The 23,098-nt window shown below is 39.3% G+C and overlaps 1 protein-coding gene across 2 annotated transcripts in view; it reads right to left on the bottom strand.

Moving 5' to 3' along the window:
* The window catches only part of MYOM2 (myomesin 2), a 96,613-nt gene that overhangs the window by 15,305 nt on the left and 58,210 nt on the right, over positions 1-23,098 (bottom strand). For both annotated transcript variants that reach the window (XM_060788523.2, XM_067468299.1), the window contains 10 exons: positions 16,600-16,778; positions 16,066-16,180; positions 13,796-13,952; positions 13,604-13,710; positions 12,386-12,430; positions 11,785-11,921; positions 6,927-7,071; positions 6,768-6,827; positions 5,967-6,034; positions 3,090-3,203 (listed from right to left, as the gene is read on the bottom strand). In XM_060788523.2, the coding sequence (XP_060644506.2) occupies positions 3,090-3,203; positions 5,967-6,034; positions 6,768-6,827; positions 6,927-7,071; positions 11,785-11,921; positions 12,386-12,430; positions 13,604-13,710; positions 13,796-13,952; positions 16,066-16,180; positions 16,600-16,778 (1,127 nt within the window). The remainder of the gene's footprint in view (positions 1-3,089; positions 3,204-5,966; positions 6,035-6,767; positions 6,828-6,926; positions 7,072-11,784; positions 11,922-12,385; positions 12,431-13,603; positions 13,711-13,795; positions 13,953-16,065; positions 16,181-16,599; positions 16,779-23,098) is intronic.

Below are 23,098 nucleotides of genomic sequence, written 5' to 3'. Positions count from 1 at the left end.
AAGAGATACTATAAAAATTAAGAACAGCTAGTCAAAAGATCAAGTGTCTCAAGTGAGGTAATTAAAATACAGAAGTCTCATGTGGGAATAATATATTATAACAGACTCACACTTCACGGAATGTGTGCATATATTGAATAAAAATAGAAGCAGAAAGGTTAGCGTGCTACGTGAAGACCGCTGAATAGTATTAAAGATCTTGTTCTGTACCACTACACAGTACCTTTTTATAGAGCTGAAGCTAAAAGCCATTTAAAAAAAACTTCTGAGTAAAATCATTTGCTTAAACTTAAACTAAAGAAGAAATTGTGAAGAAAATAGAAAACAAACACCCAAAATGTACATTAATGGCACATTAAATGAATTGCTTCTGATGTTTGTTTGTTTTTCATGTCAGGAGCTGAAGTTGCTTCTGGTGTGAGGGAATTGGCAATCTGCAAGGACATTGCCCAGGGGATGCCTGTATGTTTTACCATCCTGTGAGAAGCTTTTCTCATACCCCCACATGGGAAGCTGGAACTGACAGACGGGAGCTCACCCCGCTCCCTGGATTCAAACTGCCAACCTTTTGGCCTGCGCCACCGGGGGTTCCACTTCTGATGTTGCATGCCTTCAAGCCTTCAAGCCATTGAGAATTGATGGCAACTCAAAGGCAAACCTATCATAACGTTTTCTTAGCAAGATTTGTTTAAAGGGGATTTGACCTTGGACCCATCTACATTGCCATATAATGAAGTTCAATGAAGATCAACATCATTAAATGTACTACACTGACCATATAATGCAGATTCAGACTGATATCACTACGCCATGTTTGCTCTCACATGGAGAGTATCAACGAATAAAGCAGACAAAATTAATATAAGAAAGAGTAAAACTCTTTCGGCGAGTTCCAAGCACTTAAATAGCTGCCAAAGTTGTTTCTCTAAAGGGACAGTGAGATGAAGGGAATATGTCTATACATCAGGAGAAATGATGCTTCTCAAAACCACTTTGAAGTAAGGATTGTTTTCTTCTCAAGACTAATGATGAGTAACAGTGAAATGCACAATTGCACTTAAAAGCCAATTTAAACTACCTCATTCACCCTTCCCATGTACCAAAGGTGATCAGAAAAAAAAATGCTTGCTGACCACAGATTATTAGCTGTGTATACATGGGGGAAAGGGGGGAAGCCCTATACATTTCAACTCAACTTCCACTGTAAACGTTTCTTAGTTCCAAAATAACAGAAATTAGGGACATCAACTGAAGATGTATAACAGCTTTTAAGAAGACAGGAAATGCATGGTTGGGAGTGAGCTAACAAAAACAACCGTACAGGTACAGCTGCTTGACATTCCCTTAAGTTTTATTTAGGTAAATAATATATAGAGGATGGATTTTCAAAAATATATGGTTTTGCACTAAGTTTTTGGATATGAATATACAGTATGTTTCCCATAGGAATTTCTGGAGCTTCCTAGCAAGTCTCTGTGGACCTCTTCATGTATTCCTGGCCCCTGTGCCATTTTGCTGACAGTCTCGTGAGGCACCCCGTGCGCCCTCCCTCTTTTTCCCATCAGATGGGACACGGCACCCTGTCCCTGTCCCCATCAGATGGGAGAAAGGGCCCAACCCACTTCTCTCTCTCTCTCTCTCTCTCTCTCTCTCTCTACATGATGAGGATTCTTACCTATTTAAGTTTCTTCTCATTAGTGTTTCCTGTTTTTGGATCATTTTTCAAATATTTCAGAAGTTTTTTCTATCCTTGATGCTTATCAAATGTGTTCATGTACTCTTTGCATCTCCCCGCCCACAACAACAAAATCTGTTTCCCATATATAAACCACCTTAGGTTCCCTTCAATTTGGAATTATCCTCATCTTGGCCTGTTTGGAATTCAAATGTTATCATAAACATCACCAGTGCCCTTGTACCTTGTTGGGACATATTTTACCTCAATGTGCTGCAAGCATATTGTATAGGCTTGATTTGTGTGAAGCAGAATGCAGAGGAGTATTATTCATCACTCTATTTATTTTCTTTGCATCGGTTTTATTTCACTACAATATCATGGTTTTATTTCATCTGATATTACGATATATTTCCTGTATGATTTACAACATTATATTATGTAGTATGTGTTTGTTTACTGCATTGCCTTATTGTTAGCTGCCATGCTTATGCAAGCATGACAGCTAACAACAATGAAAATGTGACCACACAACCCTGCGTAGAACTTCATATTTGTAAAAATAGCTTTACAAATATGAAGGTATACCCAGGATTGTGTGGTCACACTTTCATTTATATCATGCAGCTTTCTATTCTCTCTATTATTTATTTACCGTATTAATATACCGCCTTTCTCAGCCTGTGGACACCTCAATCAATCCTCCATCACCTAAATCTGCTACAATGGATTCCTTAGATCAGTGGTTCCCAACCATTGGTTTTCTAAGTGTTTTGGACTTTAACTCCCAGAATCCCACCCAGTTTGGCCAACAGTCAGGAATTCTGGGAGCTGAAGCCCAAAATACCTGGGGGCCAAAGGTTGGGATCACTGTTGTATAGGATCCAAAGCAAATATGTAGAATGTAAAGGGATGCAGGAGGAAATAAGGAATTGTATCCTTTCTATTTCTCTAACCAAAGTAACAGACATTTGTTGGATTTAGCCCTAAATAAATAAATGGATAGATTAAAGTTCATTCAAGTCCACTGAATGCCTCAATATGCTATTCATGCAATCAGTCACTTGTGCTAACAGAAAGAAGGCATTCAGTGTTTGCCTTTTCATTTCATCCTGCCTAACTAGAATTCAAAGAGGATTTCGAAAACAAAGCAAAGCCCCAGATATAAACTCAAATATAAAACAGGTAGGAAACCTGATGGAAACCCACAACATGCTTTAAAATGTAATCTACAGACGCAAAGCATAATCTCCCAGCCAACAAGGGACTCGAATAAAGGCATCAAAACACACGCAGTACAGTTCTAAATGGATGAAACAGCCAGCATGCAACAGCCTCTGTGTTCTTAAACTGTTCAACATGATGTTAGGAAGGAAACATCCCATTGTATCATTCATGAATAATTCTACCATACCCTTGGAATAGTCAAGCAGCACGCTCCTTTCTGCAGATCAGGTATCTCTTCAGTCTCAAGTCCAGCTCCATCTTTGTACCACTTGAAAAAGGTCTCCTTCTTGGTATTTGCTACCTGAACAATGATAACAATAAAACCATGGGAATATTATACTGTGATGTGTGTGCCTTATAGGCCATCAGAGGACATGACAAACATGAAGCACTACCTGCCTTCTCATTATGAGTCTACTTGACCATTAAATTCCTCTTTGGAAATAGTGCTAGACAACAAAGCAGAAAGTCTTAACTATAGTTTTCAATTGCATCTGAACCAAGGAATTATACCAGCAGTTTTGAAATAAGCTAGAAGATCTCATGCTGGTTTTATATCCCCACTTCTGGCAACATTCATAACCATACTTTCCTCACTTGGATGAAATGCTAATTGAAGTGTTCCTGTTTTGAGCAAAGTGAAGGGAACACCTGAATATGCAGAAGGATCATTCGTATCTTGGTTTGTTAGGTTCTGCTTGTCCAAATGTGTCACTATCTTGTGTGATACTTCAAATAAAAGTGTATTGGTTGACATGTGAGATGTTCAAGTTACAGCATTTAAGAAAGAATCAATTTCAGAAAGTTTTCAAAGAAAATATATGATTGCTATTCAGAGATACTGTTTGACACTGCTGACAGATCTGTCCATCAAAGAACTATTTGCTCTGTAGCTGCAGTTTTGTCGCATTCATGTAACAATGGCCAGAGCCAAAGTAAAAGAGGACACAGCAAAATTACATTTTCTGGACTGTAACTCTATTTCATGGTGATAGTCACAGAGGCAAAATATCCTGATTCCGGAGAACAACTTTGCAAACAGAAAAAAATAAAATGCTTTTGAATCTAGAGAAATTTCTCAAAGCAATTTGAGAGAAAACATATTATATTAGTCAAGGGGAAGAAGCTAAAAATTGAATTGGTAGGAGACATTGCTTCTTGGATCCATCAGTATAACTTTCTGCACTTTCATCACTGCATTATTGAAAAAGGAAATGTGAGTTCCCTGAGATGAATGCGATTTTCCTGCTTCTTGGCAAGGGGTTGGACTGGATGACCCACAAGGTCTCTTCCAACTCTATGATTCTATGATTCTATGATTCTATGATTATTGTAAGTTGGGAAGACTGACAGAAAATATTAGTGATGCCAGAATGCTGAAAATGTTCTTTTGATAGTGAAGTTTTGAACAATTAAGTTTAAAATCTCTTTGTTTCCATCCTATTGAACTTCATTGACTTTCACCTTCATTTCCTTGCTGTCCTTGTTTTGATGTTGATGCTGATGCTGGTGAGTGCCTGTCCAAGTAAGGCAAACCTCTCATGGGTCTGTCTTAGCAAAAATCTGTTCAGAGGAGGTTTGCCCTTCTTTCCCTGCAAGACTGAGTGAATGCAACTTAGCTAAGGTCACCCAGTGGGTTTCCATGGATGAGCAAGGATTTGAACCCTGATTTCCAGAATCCTTGTTCAAGGCTCAGATCTCAGACCTCAATGGCTTCCTTGTTTTGTAGAGTTCTAAAAATCTTTTTATTTTCTTTCTTCACTGAAATTCGTACATGTTTTAATATAGATCTACAATATTGTGCACATCGATTTGTGAAATATGCTTGATCTACACAGCTATTTGCTTTTAAGTGTAGTTTATGGAGCAGGTGAAAAACAAGATTCTTCAGATTCTAATGCTAGAAAAAGTTGTTTAATGCCATCACCTGTTCTTAGCAAACTAGTCTTAATGTTTTCCAACAAAGAATCACTTCAAGTTGTTTGTAAAGGGCCTGATTGTCTAAAAAAAACAAAACAACCCTAACTTGAGAAATGCTTCCTATGTCTCAGAAAGCCACAATTTAGTTTTGCTAGAAATGTTGGTGTAAATCTTTTGAGTGCTTATTCAGAAAAAGGTTGCAATGAATGTAAACAAGCATATCATCAAGCAAATATACAAGGAATTTCTATCTTGGGCTGTTTGCTATATACATTTTCAAGTTGACTCCAGCCTATAGCAATCCTCTCATATGTTTTTCTAGGCAAGATTTATTCAAAGGAGGTTTGACACTGTCCTTTTGAAAAGTGTGACTTGCTGAAGGGTTTCATCTGCTGACCCCAATCTCCCAAAATCCTAGCCTCCTTCTACACTGCCATATAAAATCCAGATTATCTGCTTTGAACTGGATTGTACGAGGGCCCTTCTACACAGCCCTATATCCCAGAATATCAAGGCAGAAAATCCCACATTATCTGAGTGTGGACTTAGATAACCCAGTTCAAAGCAGATATTGTGGGATTTTCTGACTTGATATTCTGAGATATAGGGCTGTGTGGAAGGACCCTGAGTCTATACTACCATATAATCCAGTTCAAAACAGTCTGGATTTTATAAGGCAGTGTAGAAGGGGCCTCATATAATCCAGTGGATTATCCGCTTTGATAATCTGGATTATATGACAGTGTAGAAGAGGCCCTAGTCCAATATTCATCTCAATACACCACTCTGGCTGTTTCCTTGGGATATAATCCATACTCACCTGAAGGTAAATCCCACTATAGTCACTCAGGCTGTACTCAGCGGGGCTTATTTCTGAGTAGGCATGTATAGGCTCATGACATAAATATTCTTAGGTTATTCCTATGATTGTTCTCATCTCTATCGATATATATATATATACACACACACAGTTTTGCTATTACTACCAGTCCTTTTTCCTTTGAATAATAAGTAGATAATAGTGCAGTTTTTATTCTAAATTCCTCCATGTTACAGTTGCTCATATTTCTGTCCCTTCAGAAATGAGGATTGTTTCACTAATTAATTTGTTTTACAAAACATTTATCAAGAAAGGATTGCTCACCTTACAGAGCAGCAGTACTTCACATTCTTCTGAAACGTCCCAATATAAATACTCCAGAAAATGAGGACCTGTAAAGAAGAATATGCAGACATTTCATATCATTAATAAACGTATAACAAAAAAATAATCCTAGTGAATCTCCTCATCAAGTTCTGACCCCCCTTATATTATAATTTTGTTTATTCATAAATAAATAAATAGCATTGAATCATGGCAATTAAAGAGTAGTCAAGCTTCATTAATTCTACAATACAGATGCATCCTTAATCTTTGCCTTATATTCAGGCAGTTTAAGTCTGTTTTTCAATCAGTCTCATTATTTGCAAAAGCTATGTGAAAAGAAATTATTTCAGAGAAAAGGAATATGATGCTTCCAATAGTATAGCTATGTATTTATAGCCACAATTTTCCATTTTTTTTAGATTCATCTTTTGGGGAAAAATGAAAATAGACTACAAATATTTATTTTTTTGACACTCTATCACGAAAAGGATAGAGGTACCTCCTTTCAAAAGAAAACCCAGACTTACATTACTGCACTGCAGCTTGAATGTATGGCAGAACATAATCTTAAGGGATATTCAGATAGTAACTCCGGAAGAAGGATTGTCCAGCAATATAGGAGAAAGACTGAGCATTATGCATTTCTCTCAAGAGAAATAAAAGACCCAAGAACAGGGAGTACTGATTATTTGAATGCTTAACTTAGTCCAAGAGTATTAAGGGTATGCATTATTTTTCCAGAATGTTTACTTCTATCAGATATGAAAAACAAAGTTTTCCCAGTGGTTTTCATTTTACCTTGTTTCCTCAGGAACTCCTTTCTTTGGAACTCAGCCTCAGCCAAGACAGCCTTAAATGCTTAAAAAAAAACAAGAAAGGAGTAAGATTAGAAAAAATCACCTTATCACCTGGATGTTCAGATGTATTCTGCTTTAGACCAGATAGATGGTAACTTACCATCACCAATAAGAACCAATGAAGATTGAGTCTTGGCTTTTCCGTCTTGGAGCTGAACAGTATAAGTGCCTTCATTTTCAATAGTAAAGCGATCCATAACCATCTCAATGATACCAGTTGAATGATCACATTTAATTTTATGTGTCTGAAAATGCAAAAAGTCAAATAAAATATCTAGAGGATAGGTCTATCACATCTGGGAATTCTTACATTATGCAAGACACAATTTAAATGGGAACCAATTAAAACTGGGAGGTCATTGTTGTATGAAATGTTAAAGATTAAAAATTGCTTCAAAATAAACAGTATATTTGTAATCTATGGGTTTATTGAACTGGTCAAGCATCAACACAATGAAGAACAGAACAACTGATGTCCCTCTCAGTTCAGTATAATCATCATAAACTACTGCTCACAACCAAGAAATAATAAAATGAGAGGAAACCCCATCAACAGTAGAGATGGACAGTTCAGATTCTACAAAGCACTAGTCCAACAACAGTTCTATGAGCAATCTAGCTTTCCCTCTCCTTTTTTTCTACACAGTCCAAAACTTGCTGTACCTTCTTGCAAGGCTTTGAAAGTTAATTTTAAGAAGAATGGATATAATGATGTGTGGAATACCCCGCAAATCAGCACTGGTAAACCACAAGCAGTCTCTTTACACACTGTTCATTTATGGTTGGCTCTAGCATATTGTAACATTCACTTTTCTTATAGATAACTTTCCTAGTTTTGCTTTTCTACCCAGACAATGGCTAAGGAATTCTTCTTTATGTGTTTATTTATTTTCCACATAGGTACTCTGCCCTTCTCACCCCTTAGGGGACTCAGGGCGGCCTTACATCAGGCAATGATTCGATGCCAACACATATCAATCCAAAAATAAACAAATACATTAAAATCCAAACAGTTAAAAGATCAATTATTAAAACAACAGTTAAAATCACATAAATTCACATCGTAGTCCCAGGCCTGTTCATTTGTCAATCACATTAATTCATTATCATTATTGCACTGCTACAATTACTGCTCAAATGCTTGGCTCCACAACTATGTCTTATGCTTTATCCTGAAGGTCAGGAGAGAGGGAGCTGACCTGATTTCCTTGGGGAGGGAGCTCCACAGATTAGGGGCCACCACTGAGAAGGCCCTGTCTCTCGTCCCCACCAGTTGCACCTACGAGGGGCATGGAATTGAGTGCACGGCCTCTCCCAACAATTTTAACCTCTGAGGCGGATTATAGAGGGAGATATGTGTGGACATAACTGACTATTTTGTGACAATCCAAACTTCATTTTAGAAAATTGTAAAAAAAAAATCAACTGATTTGTTTCCTTTGTTTGTTTGTTTTGTTTTGTTTTTTCATTTGTTCAGTTCCATCATAATGTAATGAATTAACAGCCAAGCTAACAATCATCCAAAAATGATAAAACTGAAGCAGGTGAAACTGTTCTGAATCTAAACCCTTTCAAGCCTAGGGGAATGGGCTAATTTCATTTTTCTCCATGTTGTGCTGCCTCTAATGGAGGCAGAGAAGCGTTTGTCTAACTCCACATATACTAGATATGACAGAGATGGCATCTTAAACCTGGGCTTCCTGATTTATTGCTCCATCACCTGTCTGCTAAGCAATACAACTGAAATTGTTATAGATGATGTTATTTCATAAAATGGTTGCTAAGATGTGTGGCTTGTCTCACACTGTTTTTATCTTTGTAAAAAGGAGGTAGTTGCCATTTTTTTCAAATGATTCAATTGATATTTTATCATTTACACCAGAACGTTATTATAGAGAAAGAGCTCTACAAGCTCAAATGACCATCTTATTTGCATCAGATCATTTTTTTAAAAAAATAGCATTATCCTCTTAGTGGCTTTCCACCATTTGTAAGGAACATCTACAAGACCAGGGGTCCTCAAACTAAGGCCCGAGAGCCAGATACGACCCTCCAAGGTCATTTACCCAGCCCTCACTCAGGGTCAACCTAAGTCTGAAACAGCTTGAAAGCACACAAAAACAACAACAACAACAACAACAACAACAACAATCCTATCTCATCAGCCAAAAGCAAGCCCACACTTCCCATTGAAATACTAATAAGTTTATATTTGTTAAAATTGTTCTTCATTTTAATTATTGTATTGTTTTAAGTGTTTTTTGCACTAAAAATAAGATAGGTGCAATATGCATAGGAATTCATTCATTTTTTTTCAACAGTTTGAGGGACTGTGACCTGGCCCTCTGTTTAAAAAGTTTGAGAACCCTGTACTAGACAAACCCTACTGACTTTAATGGAAGTAGTGCAAAGCTGGGTAGTGTGTACCATTTAATATTAGTGTATTTTTAGGGCAATCCGCCTATTGATTCCACTAGATTCTCTTCCCTCCAGGTCTTGGTGATATATATCGTATACACACACATCTGCAATACCTCATTATCCAAAACATAAAACCTAACAGTGTTTCCACTCAAAAAACAAGGAAGCAACAGTTTCATCTCCTACTCCTCATGCTTCACTGGAATATCTTTTTTCTCTCTTTTTTCAGCCACAGGATTAAAATTGCAAACTCAAAGAACTAGCAAATTTATTCCTTTTTTATTGTACTTTGTTTCAAAAATACTTGGGAAGAAAGGCCAGAGGAAGTTGTTCCAATTAGGAACTTATTGGAAATTATCTATTTTTGGCTAGTGTCAGAAACAAAACTGTATTCTTGCAAGTATGATGGTCTATTGAACATGATCAGCAGTATCAGTAGCAGTCTCTAGGCAGGTTTTCAGATATAATTAGGTTTCTAGCTATTGCCATTATGTGGCGAGATGAAGTTCAATGGTTTTATGGCAGCCATAAATACAAGGCTTTTATGTGAATTTCTACAAAAATATCATCAATCTCCAAATGCAAACGTCACTTGTGGCTTACTAATTAAAGAGGTGAAATAATACTATGGTTCTTTTTTCTCTGTGTTTTTCCTCCTAAGGGCAGATCTGATGCCAACATTATCATATCATTGGTAAAAGTATAAAGATTAAGGAAAGAAAGTATGATGGGATAGATGACTCAGATAAAGAATGAGGAAACTGTGACAACTCCTAGACATTACATCTCCAACAAGGAAGCAAAAAGTAGGCAAATTTTTGGATATTCTAAATAGGGAACATGCCATATTTAGTCCTGTCTATATAAATTACCTTTGCTCCAGAGAGTATACAAAGATGGAAAAGAATCCCAGAAATATTATTTTATGTAAGCCTTGGAAAGCATTCTAAAGCCATTTCAGTAGAAAATGATAGAAAGGATGAGAATGTGAGTGGAGAAAAGTTGACTAAGCTGCTACTACTATGGCTTCAAGGGACACCGTGTAGTGAGCATTGAACTACATAGGGATCAGGGGTTTAAATCACTGCTCTGCCATGGAACCCACTCAGTGTCTCTGGGCATGTCACAATTGCCCAACGTCATAAGACGGCAATAGCAACCTTTCCCTTGAAGAAATCCTGTCAAGAAAACCCCACCTTAAGATTGTCATGAGTCAGAAACGACTTGAAGGTGCCTCTGCTACAATTTTATTTTATTCCAGTGGTATGTTGGTTAATCTATACCATAGAATTAATGAAGCAGACTACTTTGAATATTTGTTTCATTCTAGTGCAATATTTGCAATTTTGGGTTCACTTGGGTTCACTTCTTGTCTGGGAAATATAAGAGACACTAATAGAACATGGGCTCTGATGATTTTATGGACTGTTTTGTTTGCCTCCCATTCTTCAATCCAGCAAGTCTGCAGATTTATGCATCACAAAGGAGAAATAAGTTGAGCCCAGAATTTAGACTTGCAAGTCAAAGTGGGAGCTCCAGCATTTTCTCAACCATGTCCAGCTCTCTCATGATGTGATCCTGCATGGTAGATTTGACACAAGTGTACAGCATTCCTAGGCAGCAGTTGGGGGCTCTGGCACCTTGCCAAGGCTCACTATGCTTGCACTTGCCTATGCTGTTGCATGCTTTCAACTCATTCCCAGCTTATGGTGACCCTAAGGTGAACCTATCATGGTATTTGCTTGGCAAGATTTGTTCTGAGGGGATTTGACTTTGTCTTCCCCTGAGACTAAAAAATATGACTTGCTCAAGGTCAGCCAGTGGGTTTCCATGACCATGCAGGGATTGAACCCTGCTCTCCAAAGCCATAGCCCAACATTCAAACCACTACACCACATTTGCTATCACTTGCCTTAGGTCCACCTTTAAACCATCACCACCCTCAACAATCCAAGAAGGGAGTTGGAGTATGCCTAGTCTCTGCTACCCCAAAGAGTATGAACAGGTATAAAATTGCAAGTTATGAGGGATGGATTTTGACAGAACATCAGAAGTGGGTTCTAGGGAGTAAGGGCAGTTTCACAATAATACCAGTTTTATAGAGAAGCCCCGAAGACTCCTTCTCTGGACAACTTCAAAAAGAAACTAATCTCTGCCATGGATGCTTTAGTTGGAGATGCTCCATTGATCACGGGGGGTTGGATTCAATGATCCATGATGCCCTTTCCAACTCTGTGATCCTATGACTTTATTATTCTAATCCCTGGGTATGGAATAATTTTTGCAGGTTTTTTTTTTGACACAAGCTTGTGGGGTTGACTATCCCATTCATGTTTTCCAGTAATAAATGAAATATTTCTTTTATCTATGAACGTCCAACTCTGTCACTCATTTCCCTCATCAATGAACATTGGTGATATGAGCAATTCATACTGACAGTCTGGGCTTACATTTCCATTTATATTTCTTCACTACTTTTCCTTCAAAAAGCAGCTTAGACAAGCTCTCGCACTTCATTGTCCAAGGTTTGTCCTTACCTCACTGTTGACAACTTCCGTGTCATTGATTACAAATCTATAGCTGGCATCAGCCGAAATGCTCTCTGCCTGAAGCCAGAAACGAACTTGTCCTCTATCCAAAATTTCATAAACCAATTCAGATTTCAGAGGAATTGCTGCAGGAAAAGAGCACAGCATAAGGCAAACATGCGAAGGCTTTTTGGAATAACTTAGCAAAAGATTAATCTCAGTGGCTTAAAGCTTTTGAGAATCCTAAGCAACAAACAAGTGACATGTTATGAAAACTAAACCAGAACTCTCAACTTTATTTACACAGATGTGTATTACAGTTGGTTTTGCATGAGTCAGAGCACAAACTGAAGTGTGTATTTATTGCACTATTTAGGGCTTTTAAATGTGTGATCTAGTAAATATTAGACATATTCAAGTTGGATCTATCCATACAAATTGCAGTGAAGAGGACCTCTCTTAAACAGAAACTAATATTTACATTTAATTAATAGAAGGATAGGTTTGCTGCTCTGCTTTTTTTTTTAAGTTGATATTATTTTACTCCTATCAGTGGTATGTAAAAAAATCCCTTTTGAGACTGGATGTTAGATCCAAACATTTTGCTTACTTGGATTCCTGATTTCATGACTTAGTGCCATCAGACGTTCAAGTTCTGAAATGAATAAAACAAAATCATATTTTCATTTATTCTGTCCATCAAAATAAATGTTAAAAACTGTATGAGTCTATAAATCACTAATAATATATGAACATTCAATTTCCGGGGGGGGGGGGGGGGGGAGAGACAATGAAAGGAGTCAGAGATTGCACACCACCATTTTATTTACTTCCCTCCACTTTCTTATGTGACCAGAAAGAAAAGGTCAAAAACTGTCACTTCCTTTATATGTGTTGCTACATATGGTATATGTTACCTACAGTATTTGTTTTGTCTCTGAACTCAACAAACTGCGGTTAATTTCACCTATGGTTTGACTGAAGGAAACCATGCTTTATGAAACTTGCTTGTTTAAAGAATCACATGCAATTATAAATTGAAGTTCAGAATTACATTGACAAAAGTTTAGAGATAAGCTGCAAAGGTATATTGAAGTTCACCAAAAACAGAAGCAAAAGCTTCCAAAATTATCATTGAAACCACACTGGAGGAGAAAGGACTTAGAGGGAGTATAAAATGTTTGGATAACATAGCATGGAATGCATGCACAGCCCATGGATGTGGTGTACAACATTAATCATTACCTATAATGGCTATGGCTGCTGGGAGTCACAGTCACAGTCAAATAATGTATAGGGAACCATGTAATTCCTACAGGTGACTTGGAGTCGACACATGGGTTTAGAATGTACTCATAATGGAATGTACACTTCAAGTGCTCCTTAGAAGTATTCAATATATATCTGAATTGCTTAGTATGGATTAGGAGTGACTGGCACGCATCTGGAGAGCCCAATGTACATCAGAAATATCCAATGTGCATCAGAAGTGCCCAATGCACATTTGGAGTGTCCAATGTACATCAGATGCACATGAGACATACCAGATGGTCATCAGAGCCATCTGGTATGAATTGGAAGCACACAATGCACATCAGATATCTCTATCTAAAGCCAAATTATGAATCTTCAAGGTTCACTAACAGGGTTTTGTTTCATTTCTGCAACTTGTAAAGTAATGAAATGTAGACCATAATATAAAAACCATTAGGTCCTCTTAAACATTCTGGGGAAAGTGTAGGATATGTCAATTTCATTTGGGAATAATTAAGCCACCTGTTTATCTTTACTTAGCCATATCTATAAGAAAAGAAGATTTTGGTCTTACCTTCCTCGTCCATAATGAAGCTGGATGAGACACCATCAGTATCACTAACAGCCACAGCATATGTCCCCAAATCTTCTTTGTCGGGTTTTTTAAAATAGAGTTTAGAGCTAAAAGAGATAGACATTCTAATTAGCGGTTTGCTGAAGTCACCCAGGTTTCCAAAGGCTTACATAAAAGGGTTTAAATACTTACTGGTCTCCAACTGTTTCAACTGAAAATCTTTCAGAATCACCTATCTCTTCATAAAATTTACTCCATGTAAAATGAGAAGCATCTGAAATTTCTTTGCAGTCAAAGGCAAGGTAAATATTGCCTTCTTCATCCACACCTGAGGTGATTTCCTTAGTGTCTGTAATATAGGATTACTGTTAGAAATGCCTTTATAAAAAGAAAGTGTATTTCTCCAAAAGTCTAGTTCCATTAAGAACACTTCAACAAAATCTGAAATTGTCCTTTAATTAGATCAGTTTATTTAAGCAGCCAGAAGTAAGGCATATAGCTTAAAGACTTAGAGAAAGGGCAATTCTATTTTGGAGTAGAGGAAAAATTGGGATACTGCAGGTGTTATTCTAGCTTCTAATATCCCAAGATGGGTCATGTTGTGAGGGACTATGAGGTTATTTTATCACACATAATAATGTATATTTGGGGCTTTGCATCCTCACAGTGGCCTAATTTCTGTAGTTTCCAGGAGATACTTGTGAGAGGACTCACCAGGGTAGCATCCAGCCAAGAAGAAAGTTCCATGGCCAAAATGGTTTTTGGTATGCACATAAACCAGCCTTTTTCAACCTTTTTACCACGGAGGGACCCATGGAATGATTTGCAAATATCAAGAAAACTCTGCAGAAACATAACTATATCTACAGCTAAGAAAATGTTATCTATATTAAATCATGGTCTCTCATGGAAACTCTGACTTCTTGCAGAATCCTAGAGTTCCAGTTGAGAAACCCTGCAGTAGACTACAGGTAGATCTCTCCACAGGCCAGCTACCTGGCAGCCCTTTCTCTTTTTTCCCTACTGCTACAAAAGGACCTTTTAATTCAGTCAAGGCTTTTGCATACAAGGTGTATACTGTATATGTGTGTTTCGAATGCTATGTAATCATGGGTGTTGTAATTTTACAAGATCTTTAGTCTTTTCTGCCTTATAGAAAATCATTGTGCTGCAACACAATGATTGGATGGGGCCTGGCATGTGCCATCACACGATGCACAGCAGGCCCCGTCCACATTTCTCCCAAAGTGGAGGGGAAGTGCTGAAAGATGCTTCCTCCACTACTACAGGGAGGAAAGTGTGTTTTGGGTAGCTCCACACTTTCCTGCCATTTTCCTCATATAATGGAAAGGGCAGCAGGACAACACGCATTGCCACGTGTTGCCACTCTTTCTCCCATCTGATGGGGACAGGGTACCAACGAGCCCTGTCCTGTCCTCACCATATGATGGGGGAAGGAGGAAGGGCACTTTCCCTATCACCGGCAACTGCTGGCAAAATGTCATGGCCCAAAAGGGCTGTGTGAAGAGGTCGCAAGACTCCCATGATTCCATAAAATTGGGCCACGGCAGTTAAAGCATTGTCAAACTGCATTAATTATACAGTGTAGATGTATCCAATGTCTAACTTCCCTTGATTTATGCTTCTCACATTCTATGTCTTTATAATGTGTGTTGGGCAGCTTCAAAAGCTCCTCTCAACCTGTCAACAACTGAACATCCTTTTGGCTTGAGTCCAGTTGTGGCATTAACCACAGCACTACTCATAACTGTCTCCTGCTGTACACTAGTAGCTCACTGAATGCTATCCAACCAGGGAGTTCCATCTTCTGGCACTGTGTCTTGTTTCATTTCACACTGTCCCATCCTAGAATTTTCTCTGAGGTCCTTAACAAGAGTCTCTCTCTCACACACACACACACACACACTCACACGAATTCATACACAAGTAGTTGCTCAGTAGCTGTTTGGCATATTTGTTGTGACACTCTACCAGCAGCACAGCTGTCGTAATCATAGCCTCTTGCCTCAAAGGAGCATCAAATCCCACCACTGCCATTACTTTTTGGGACTGTTCAAGTTCTTTTTGAAAAGAAGAAAATCTTGAAAACTTTTTTATTCTATACATTTGTTTCTGTAATGTCTTTTTGAAAATATAGGGTGGTTTCCATGTGGTTTCCGTTTAAGTGTTACATATTCAGTTCAAATTCCCATATACTCAGTAAGCTCACTGGATGAGTTTTGGATCATCGTGTGCCCGTGTGTGTAATCTATCTCACAATGTCATTCTGTGGATGAAATGCAAGCAAAACATTTTGAACTCTTTCAGAGTAAATGCCAGATATAAATGCAGAAAGGTGGAAACAAATACATGTTGAATCCAGTTCATACATTAAGATTTGTTCTATACAGAAAATATTTCAACACTGTATTAGTATTGGGATCAACATCATACACTCGTACCTGGTTTTGCCTGAACAAGCACGGCTTCAGAAACATCTGATGGCTTGCCAATGCCAGAATCATTCACTGGGCGAACTCGGAATAAGTAGCATTTGCCCTCATGTAATTCAGTGACCTTGAAAGACAGATGGCAACATTAATATACCAGCTGAAATCTATTGCCACACTTATTGGCAGTCAATAGCAAATGAGATTTTTGCATCTTCTCCTCAACCTTTTCCATTGCCTAGAATTTTACTCCAGAGGGATACTGGGTGATTTTTCAAAGATATGAGGGAGAGGGGAAAACCACGAGGAAAAAAAAATACTTCTTCCTCGGTTGCTGTAAGTTTTTCAGGCTGCATGGCCATGTTCAGGAGAGAATGCTTCTGGAATATGGCCATACAGCCCAAAAAACTTACAGCAACCCAGTGATTCCGGCCATAAAAGCCTTCGACGATACTTCTTCCTCAATTACATCCCACTTGCACAATTGGATCCACCTCTAAGTTGGAACCCAATGAGGGGAAAATACCCTAGAAGATGATTTTCTACCTTCAGGTAGCGATGCGAAGTTGGTTTCTCATTGAACATGATCCACTCTTCTGCATCTTCCTCCTTGTAGTCCACAAAATATCCAGTAACAGGGCCACTACCAATGTAAATAGGAGCCTTCCAAAGAATCACAAGAGATGTATTTCTGACCTCACAAAATGTCAGATCATAGGGAGGACCTTAAGCAGATAGATAGAGCAGATTACAAATAAAATCAGAATATTGTCTCAAATAGAGAAAACACATACACACGCACATGCACATCTTCTGCAGACAATAGCTCTTTGTTTATACTTTCCATCTTGAATAACCATACCTGCTGTATCTCTCATCATGATTCCATTACATGTGTGTATGCGTGTGCATCCAAGTTGCTTGTTGACTTATAGGGTTTTCTTAGGCAAGGAATACTCAAAGATGTTTTGGCATGATAATGAGTCCTAAAATATATAAGTGACTAAATTCCTGCTGTGTTCATGGAGTCATTGAGCTGTGGAAGCTCTCTTTTTTATTCTCACCAAATAAGCCTGGAATAGTGATGTGATGCAGAGAAAATCTTCCCCTGAAGATCATAGACTGTGGCCCCATCTACGCCACCATAAAAGGCAGTTTCCTAATGCATGTTGTGCCCTGCCTCGAGCCACAAGGAGAAGTGGGTAATGATGACAAAACTGTATTATATGGCAGTGTAGATGGGGGCTTCAGCAACCTGGATCTTCACTACCATGTAATACAGTTTCAGAATGCAGATTAACTGCATTGAACTGGATTCAATTGCATTATATGGCAGTGTAAATCCAACCACGGATTCATATGAAGAGATGAACACTGTCTGAAAAACTACAGGCAAGTTGAATACTTCTTATCTGAAATACTCGGGACCCAATGTGCTTGGGATTTTAGAATAGTTGTACATACATAATGAGATATCTTGGAAACAATACCCTATTTAAAACGTGACATTCATTTATGCTTTATGTACATCTTATACACCTAGCCTGAAGGTAATTTTATACAGAACATTTTAAATAATTTGAATAAGTTCATGTACATAAAATCATTAGAAAGCAAAGGTGTCACTATCTCAGTCACCCATGTGGCAAATTTTGTATTTTAGAACATTTCAGATTTTGGAATTCAATATAATGCTCAACCTGTATCTCCATAGCAGCCTAGGGCCCTTCCACATAGTCCTATATCCCAGAATATCAAGGCAGAAACTCCCACAATATCTGCTTTGAACTGGGTTATCTGAGTCCACACTCAGATAATGTGGGATTTTCTGCCTTGATATTTTGGGATATAGGACTGTGTGGAAGTGCCCCTAGTTGAACCTTACATTCCTTTTTTGTAGGCAGTGGCTTTTCTATTTTGGGCCAGCCTCAGATTCAGCCATGGTGTTTATATGTCTCTGGCTCCAAACCATGGCACTGGAGTACTGACTGCCCTGGTTCACTGAATGATCATCCTTATTTTTGTTGTTGTTTGTCATCCCAGTGGTAGCAGTGGAGTTCCAAGGAGCTTCTGGCCATTGCTAGGTGCTTTTGCCAATGTTAGCAAAGGCACCTGCACAACCTGGAGGGGCAAGGGAAAAACAAAGGGGCAATCTCCCCCTCTTCTTCAAATTGCATGGGCAGATTTGGTGGCATTGGCAAAAGCACCCAGCAATGCCCGGGAACTCTCTGGAACAATGTGGCCACTGCTGCAGTCACACACACACACACACACAAAACAGATGTAAGTGCCATCTTGTTTTCCCTATGCTGCAGAGCCAATAATCACTTTATCAAAGAAATGATGTGCATTCTGTATTATATACACCAGCAGGCATGTAGCCGCGGGGGGGGGGGGGGGGCTTGAGGGGCTTCAGCCCCCCAACCCCCGAAATTCTCATAGTGGTTCGCGAAAAGGCCTTACTGGTGCATTATTTAAACTGTTATGTTTATTCATATCATGATCTGATCACCATACCCAATATATCCCATATGCATGGGGGTATTGGGGTAATGATACAAAAGGTTTGCTAGGCTAGACCCTCTTTCACTCAGACTCAGCCCCCCCCCCGAAACTCAACCCCCCCAACCCCCCCTGAAAAAAATTTAGCCCCCCCCCCCCCCGAAACGAAATCCTGGCTACGGACCTGTACACCAGTGCAATGTCTTAAAAGGTTGCATGTATCCATTCTCTATTTTCCTTGTACAACAGTTAATACTCAAAGAGTTTAAATTCAGTTTGAGGCAATTCAGTGGGAAAATCCATGACTTCAAAACCTATCATTGTGTATGTGCTCACGTGCATATACAAATTCTCCTTTTGAATGCTATTTTAATTCATTCTTATTCTGGTGCACCAAGCTGCTCCACTGTGTTTGGAATTAATGTTGTCATTGAATACAAATGATTTCATTAACAGTTATATTGGTTTTACTGTTTCCACATGAATAGCATACATGAAGTGTATTAAAATTTACCAAAACAGCAAGTGTCTTTGAATTTCTGTTTTCATTAAGCTTTATATCAATCTGCTTTCTGTTTCATCAGAAAGTACCTTTGATACTAACACAGAAAAAAATGAGGCATGAAACTGAAGGGGAAATTCAACAAATGTAATATTTCCCTTGAATAGCTTTCTGTGAGAAGCTGAATTTTCACTTTGTGTAATTGACAGTTCCTATGTGCACCCAAATATTAAAACCCCCTTTGATAAAAACAAAATATAGTAATGTATTGTCGAAGGCTTTCATGGCCGGAATCACTCAGTTCTTGTGGGTTTTTTCGGGCTATATGGCCATGTTCTAGAGGCATTTCTCCTGACGTTTCGCCTGCATCTATGGCAAGCATCCTCAGAGGGTCTGGTTGCAATTAGTACAATGGGTTTATATATCTGTGGAATGGTTGGGGTGGGGCAAGGAGCTCTTCCCTGCTGCAGTTAGGTGTGAATGTTAGCTAATCACCTTCATTAGCATTTGAAGGCCTGCCTGAGTCTGGGAAAATCTGTTGCTGGGAGTTGTTAATCTGTGCCTGGTTTCTTCCTCTCTGATGTTTAGCTGTTAAAATTTTTGAGTTTTTTAAAACTGGTAGCCAGATTTTGTTCATTTTCATGGTCTCTTCCTTTCTGTTGAAATTGTCCACATGCTTGTGGATTTCAATGGCTTCTCTGTGTAGTCTGACATGGTGGTTGTTGGTGTGGTCCAGCATTTCTGTGTTCTCAAATAATATGCTGTGTCCAGGCTGGTTCATCAGGTGCTCTGCTATGGCTGACTTCTCTGGTTGAAGTAGTCTGCAGTGCCTTTCATGTTCCTTGATGCGTGTCTGGGCGCTGCGTTTGGTGGTCCCTATGTAGACTTGTCCACAGCTGCATGGTATACGGTAGACTCCTGCAGAGGTGAGAGGATCCCTCTTGTCCTTTGCTGAACGTAGCATTTGTTGGATTTTCTTGGTGGGTTTGTAGATTGTTTGTATGTTGTGTTTCCTCATCAGCTTCCCTATGCGGTCCGTGGTTCCCTTGATGTATGGCAGGAACACTTTTCCTCGGGGTGGATCTTCATCTTTACTCTCGTGGTTTGTTCTTGGTCTTGTAGCTCTTCTGATGTCTGAGGTGGAGTATCCATTGGCCTGGAGAGCCCAGTTGAGGTGGTTCAGAACTGAACCACCTCAACTGGGCTCTCCAGGCCAATGGATACTCCACCTCAGACATCAGAAGAGCTTGTTCTTGGTCTTGTAGCTCTTCTGATGTCTGAGGTGGAGTATCCATTGGCCTGGAGAGCCCAGTTGAGGTGGTTCAGAACTGAACCACTTCAACTGGGCTCTCCAGGCCAATGGATACTCCACCTCAGACATCAGAAGAGCTACAAGACCAAGAACAAACCACGAGAGTAAAGATGAAGATCCACCCCGAGGAAAAGTGTTCCTGCCATACATCAAGGGAACCACGGACCGCATAGGGAAGCTGATGAGGAAACACAACATACAAACAATCTACAAACCCACCAAGAAAATCCAACAAATGCTACGTTCAGCAAAGGACAAGAGGGATCCTCTCACCTCTGCAGGAGTCTACCGTATACCATGCAGCTGTGGACAAGTCTACATAGGGACCACCAAACGCAGCGCCCAGACACGCATCAAGGAACATGAAAGGCACTGCAGACTACTTCAACCAGAGAAGTCAGCCATAGCAGAGCACCTGATGAACCAGCCTGGACACAGCATATTATTTGAGAACACAGAAATGCTGGACCACACCAACAACCACCATGTCAGACTACACAGAGAAGCCATTGAAATCCACAAGCATGTGGACAATTTCAACAGAAAGGAAGAGACCATGAAAATGAACAAAATCTGGCTACCAGTTTTAAAAAACTCAAAAATTTTAACAGCTAAACATCAGAGAGGAAGAAACCAGGCACAGATTAACAACTCCCAGCAACAGATTTTCCCAGACTCAGGCAGGCCTTCAAATGCTAATGAAGGTGATTAGCTAACATTCACACCTAACTGCAGCAGGGAAGAGCTCCTTGCCCCACCCCAACCATTCCACAGATATATAAACCCATTGTACTAATTGCAACCAGACCCTCTGAGGATGCTTGCCATAGATGCAGGCGAAACGTCAGGAGAAATGCCTCTAGAACATGGCCATATAGCCCGAAAAAACCCACAAGAACTGAGGGAAAATATAGTAAGTTTTGTACCAGTCTTCCAAATTAATTCACCCTGCTTTATTCAAACAAGGCAGGACAAGGCAGAGTTTAAATAAAGCAAACGTTATTCCAGCTATAGATCCATTACAGACTGTGAGATTTGTCAGAAATTCAACAGACATCTTGTAAGCATTGTACCAAGACAAGAAGCCATTGTGGAAGTTAGAAAAAGGGCTGAAAGCTGTAAACAATTATTTCTTTTCTATCAGCATGAGAAATGCTGCTTTTTCGGTGCATTCATTTATTTAGGATCAAACAAAAACGAGGGTAAAGGAACACTCCTACTCAAAAATAAGACAAGCAAACAACACTACCAGAATGAACTGTTTGCTTTCTCTGATTATAGAAAGAGGCAAATGATCTAGAAGCAATCCTTGGATGAACCCAGAAAATATCTGTGTCTCCTCTATGAATTATAGAGGGACATTGGTATTTTCTTGCAGCAGAAGAATTTTTTTGGAACTCTGCACCAGCACACACACACACACACACAGAGAGAGATTTCCATTCTGTGTGTGTGTGTGTGTGTGTGTGTGTATGTGCGTGCTGGTGCGCCCCTTCTACTTTCTAATTTTCTCCACTGCTCAATTGAATGAAGGAAGTAGTAACTCCATTTGGAGAAGTTTGGAAACTGGTTGCGTTGATTTTGGGGTAGACATCATGTGCAGGGGATGAACTTAGGGCATTATGCTAAAAATTCACATTGGCTTTGAAAATTTACCTGAGATTTCCGTATAAACATGAGTTTAAGGTATTTTAGATTGCTTTTGAATTACACCCAAAGTAAAATTGGGAGTGGGGAGTTTAACAACAACAACAATTGTATAACCCATCACCATCTCTCAGAAGGGAATCAAGGTGACTTACATATGGACAGAGTGTCCGCAATACATAAAAGCAAAAAAACAAAAAAAAACAAACAAACATAAAAGTAATAATTCACAGAACAAAAAACTTTAAAATAAAAACATCATAAATTACAAATCCAGATAAAACACACTAAGGATAAAAGCATAAAGCCAATTACATTAATGCTCCAACAAGCGAGGTTCAACAAGAACCAATGGCCAAGATTACTAAAGTGGCATGACCAAGCTATATGTGTTGGACAAGGGAAAATGCAAACAGCATACCATAGAGCCGGGGAAATGGATGAAGTGCAAAACAGAATAATATCTGTTGACCTAGGAATTGGGCACATATGACTAAGGACTAGACCAGGCATCCTCAAACTGCAGCCCTCCAGCTGTTTGGGCCTTCAATTCCCAGAATTCTTGATAATTGAAAAGGCTTGTTAGGGCTTCTGGGAGTTGGAGGCCCTAACAGCTGGAGGGCAACAGTTTGAGGATGCCTGGACTAGGCGTTCTCGAAGACTTGTTGGAACATCCAAGTTTCCAGATCCCTACAAAAGGAAGACAGAGGAGGGGCTTGCCTGATCTCCCTGGGAAGGTTATTTCAAAGTTGAGGAGCCACCACTGAGAAGGCCCTCTCCCTCACCCCCACCAGCCATGCTTGTCACAGTGATGGAAGTGAGAGGAGGTCCTCCGTGGCAGATCCCAGAGTCCACGCCGGTTAAGGATGTGGTATATACCTAGACACCCTTTGGTGAAGGGCGTCATCTTCAGGGATGGGGAAAGGCTGGTGGTTTTGCTTTCATTTACAAAGTTCTAGAACTTGGTGGGGGAATGCCCTGGATTTACCTTCCAATAAGTAGCCAGCCAGGGAAAAACAAAATATTGGATTGCCCTCAGGATTTGAGTGTTTTGCCCAGTGGAAGGCTGAGAAAGTAGTCCA

The sequence above is a fragment of the Anolis sagrei genome, chromosome 1 (genome assembly GCF_037176765.1).
Source record: "Anolis sagrei isolate rAnoSag1 chromosome 1, rAnoSag1.mat, whole genome shotgun sequence".
NCBI lineage: Eukaryota > Metazoa > Chordata > Lepidosauria > Squamata > Dactyloidae > Anolis > Anolis sagrei.
Note: the sequence above shows the minus strand (reverse complement) of the source record. Positions and strands in the feature narration are given on the sequence as shown.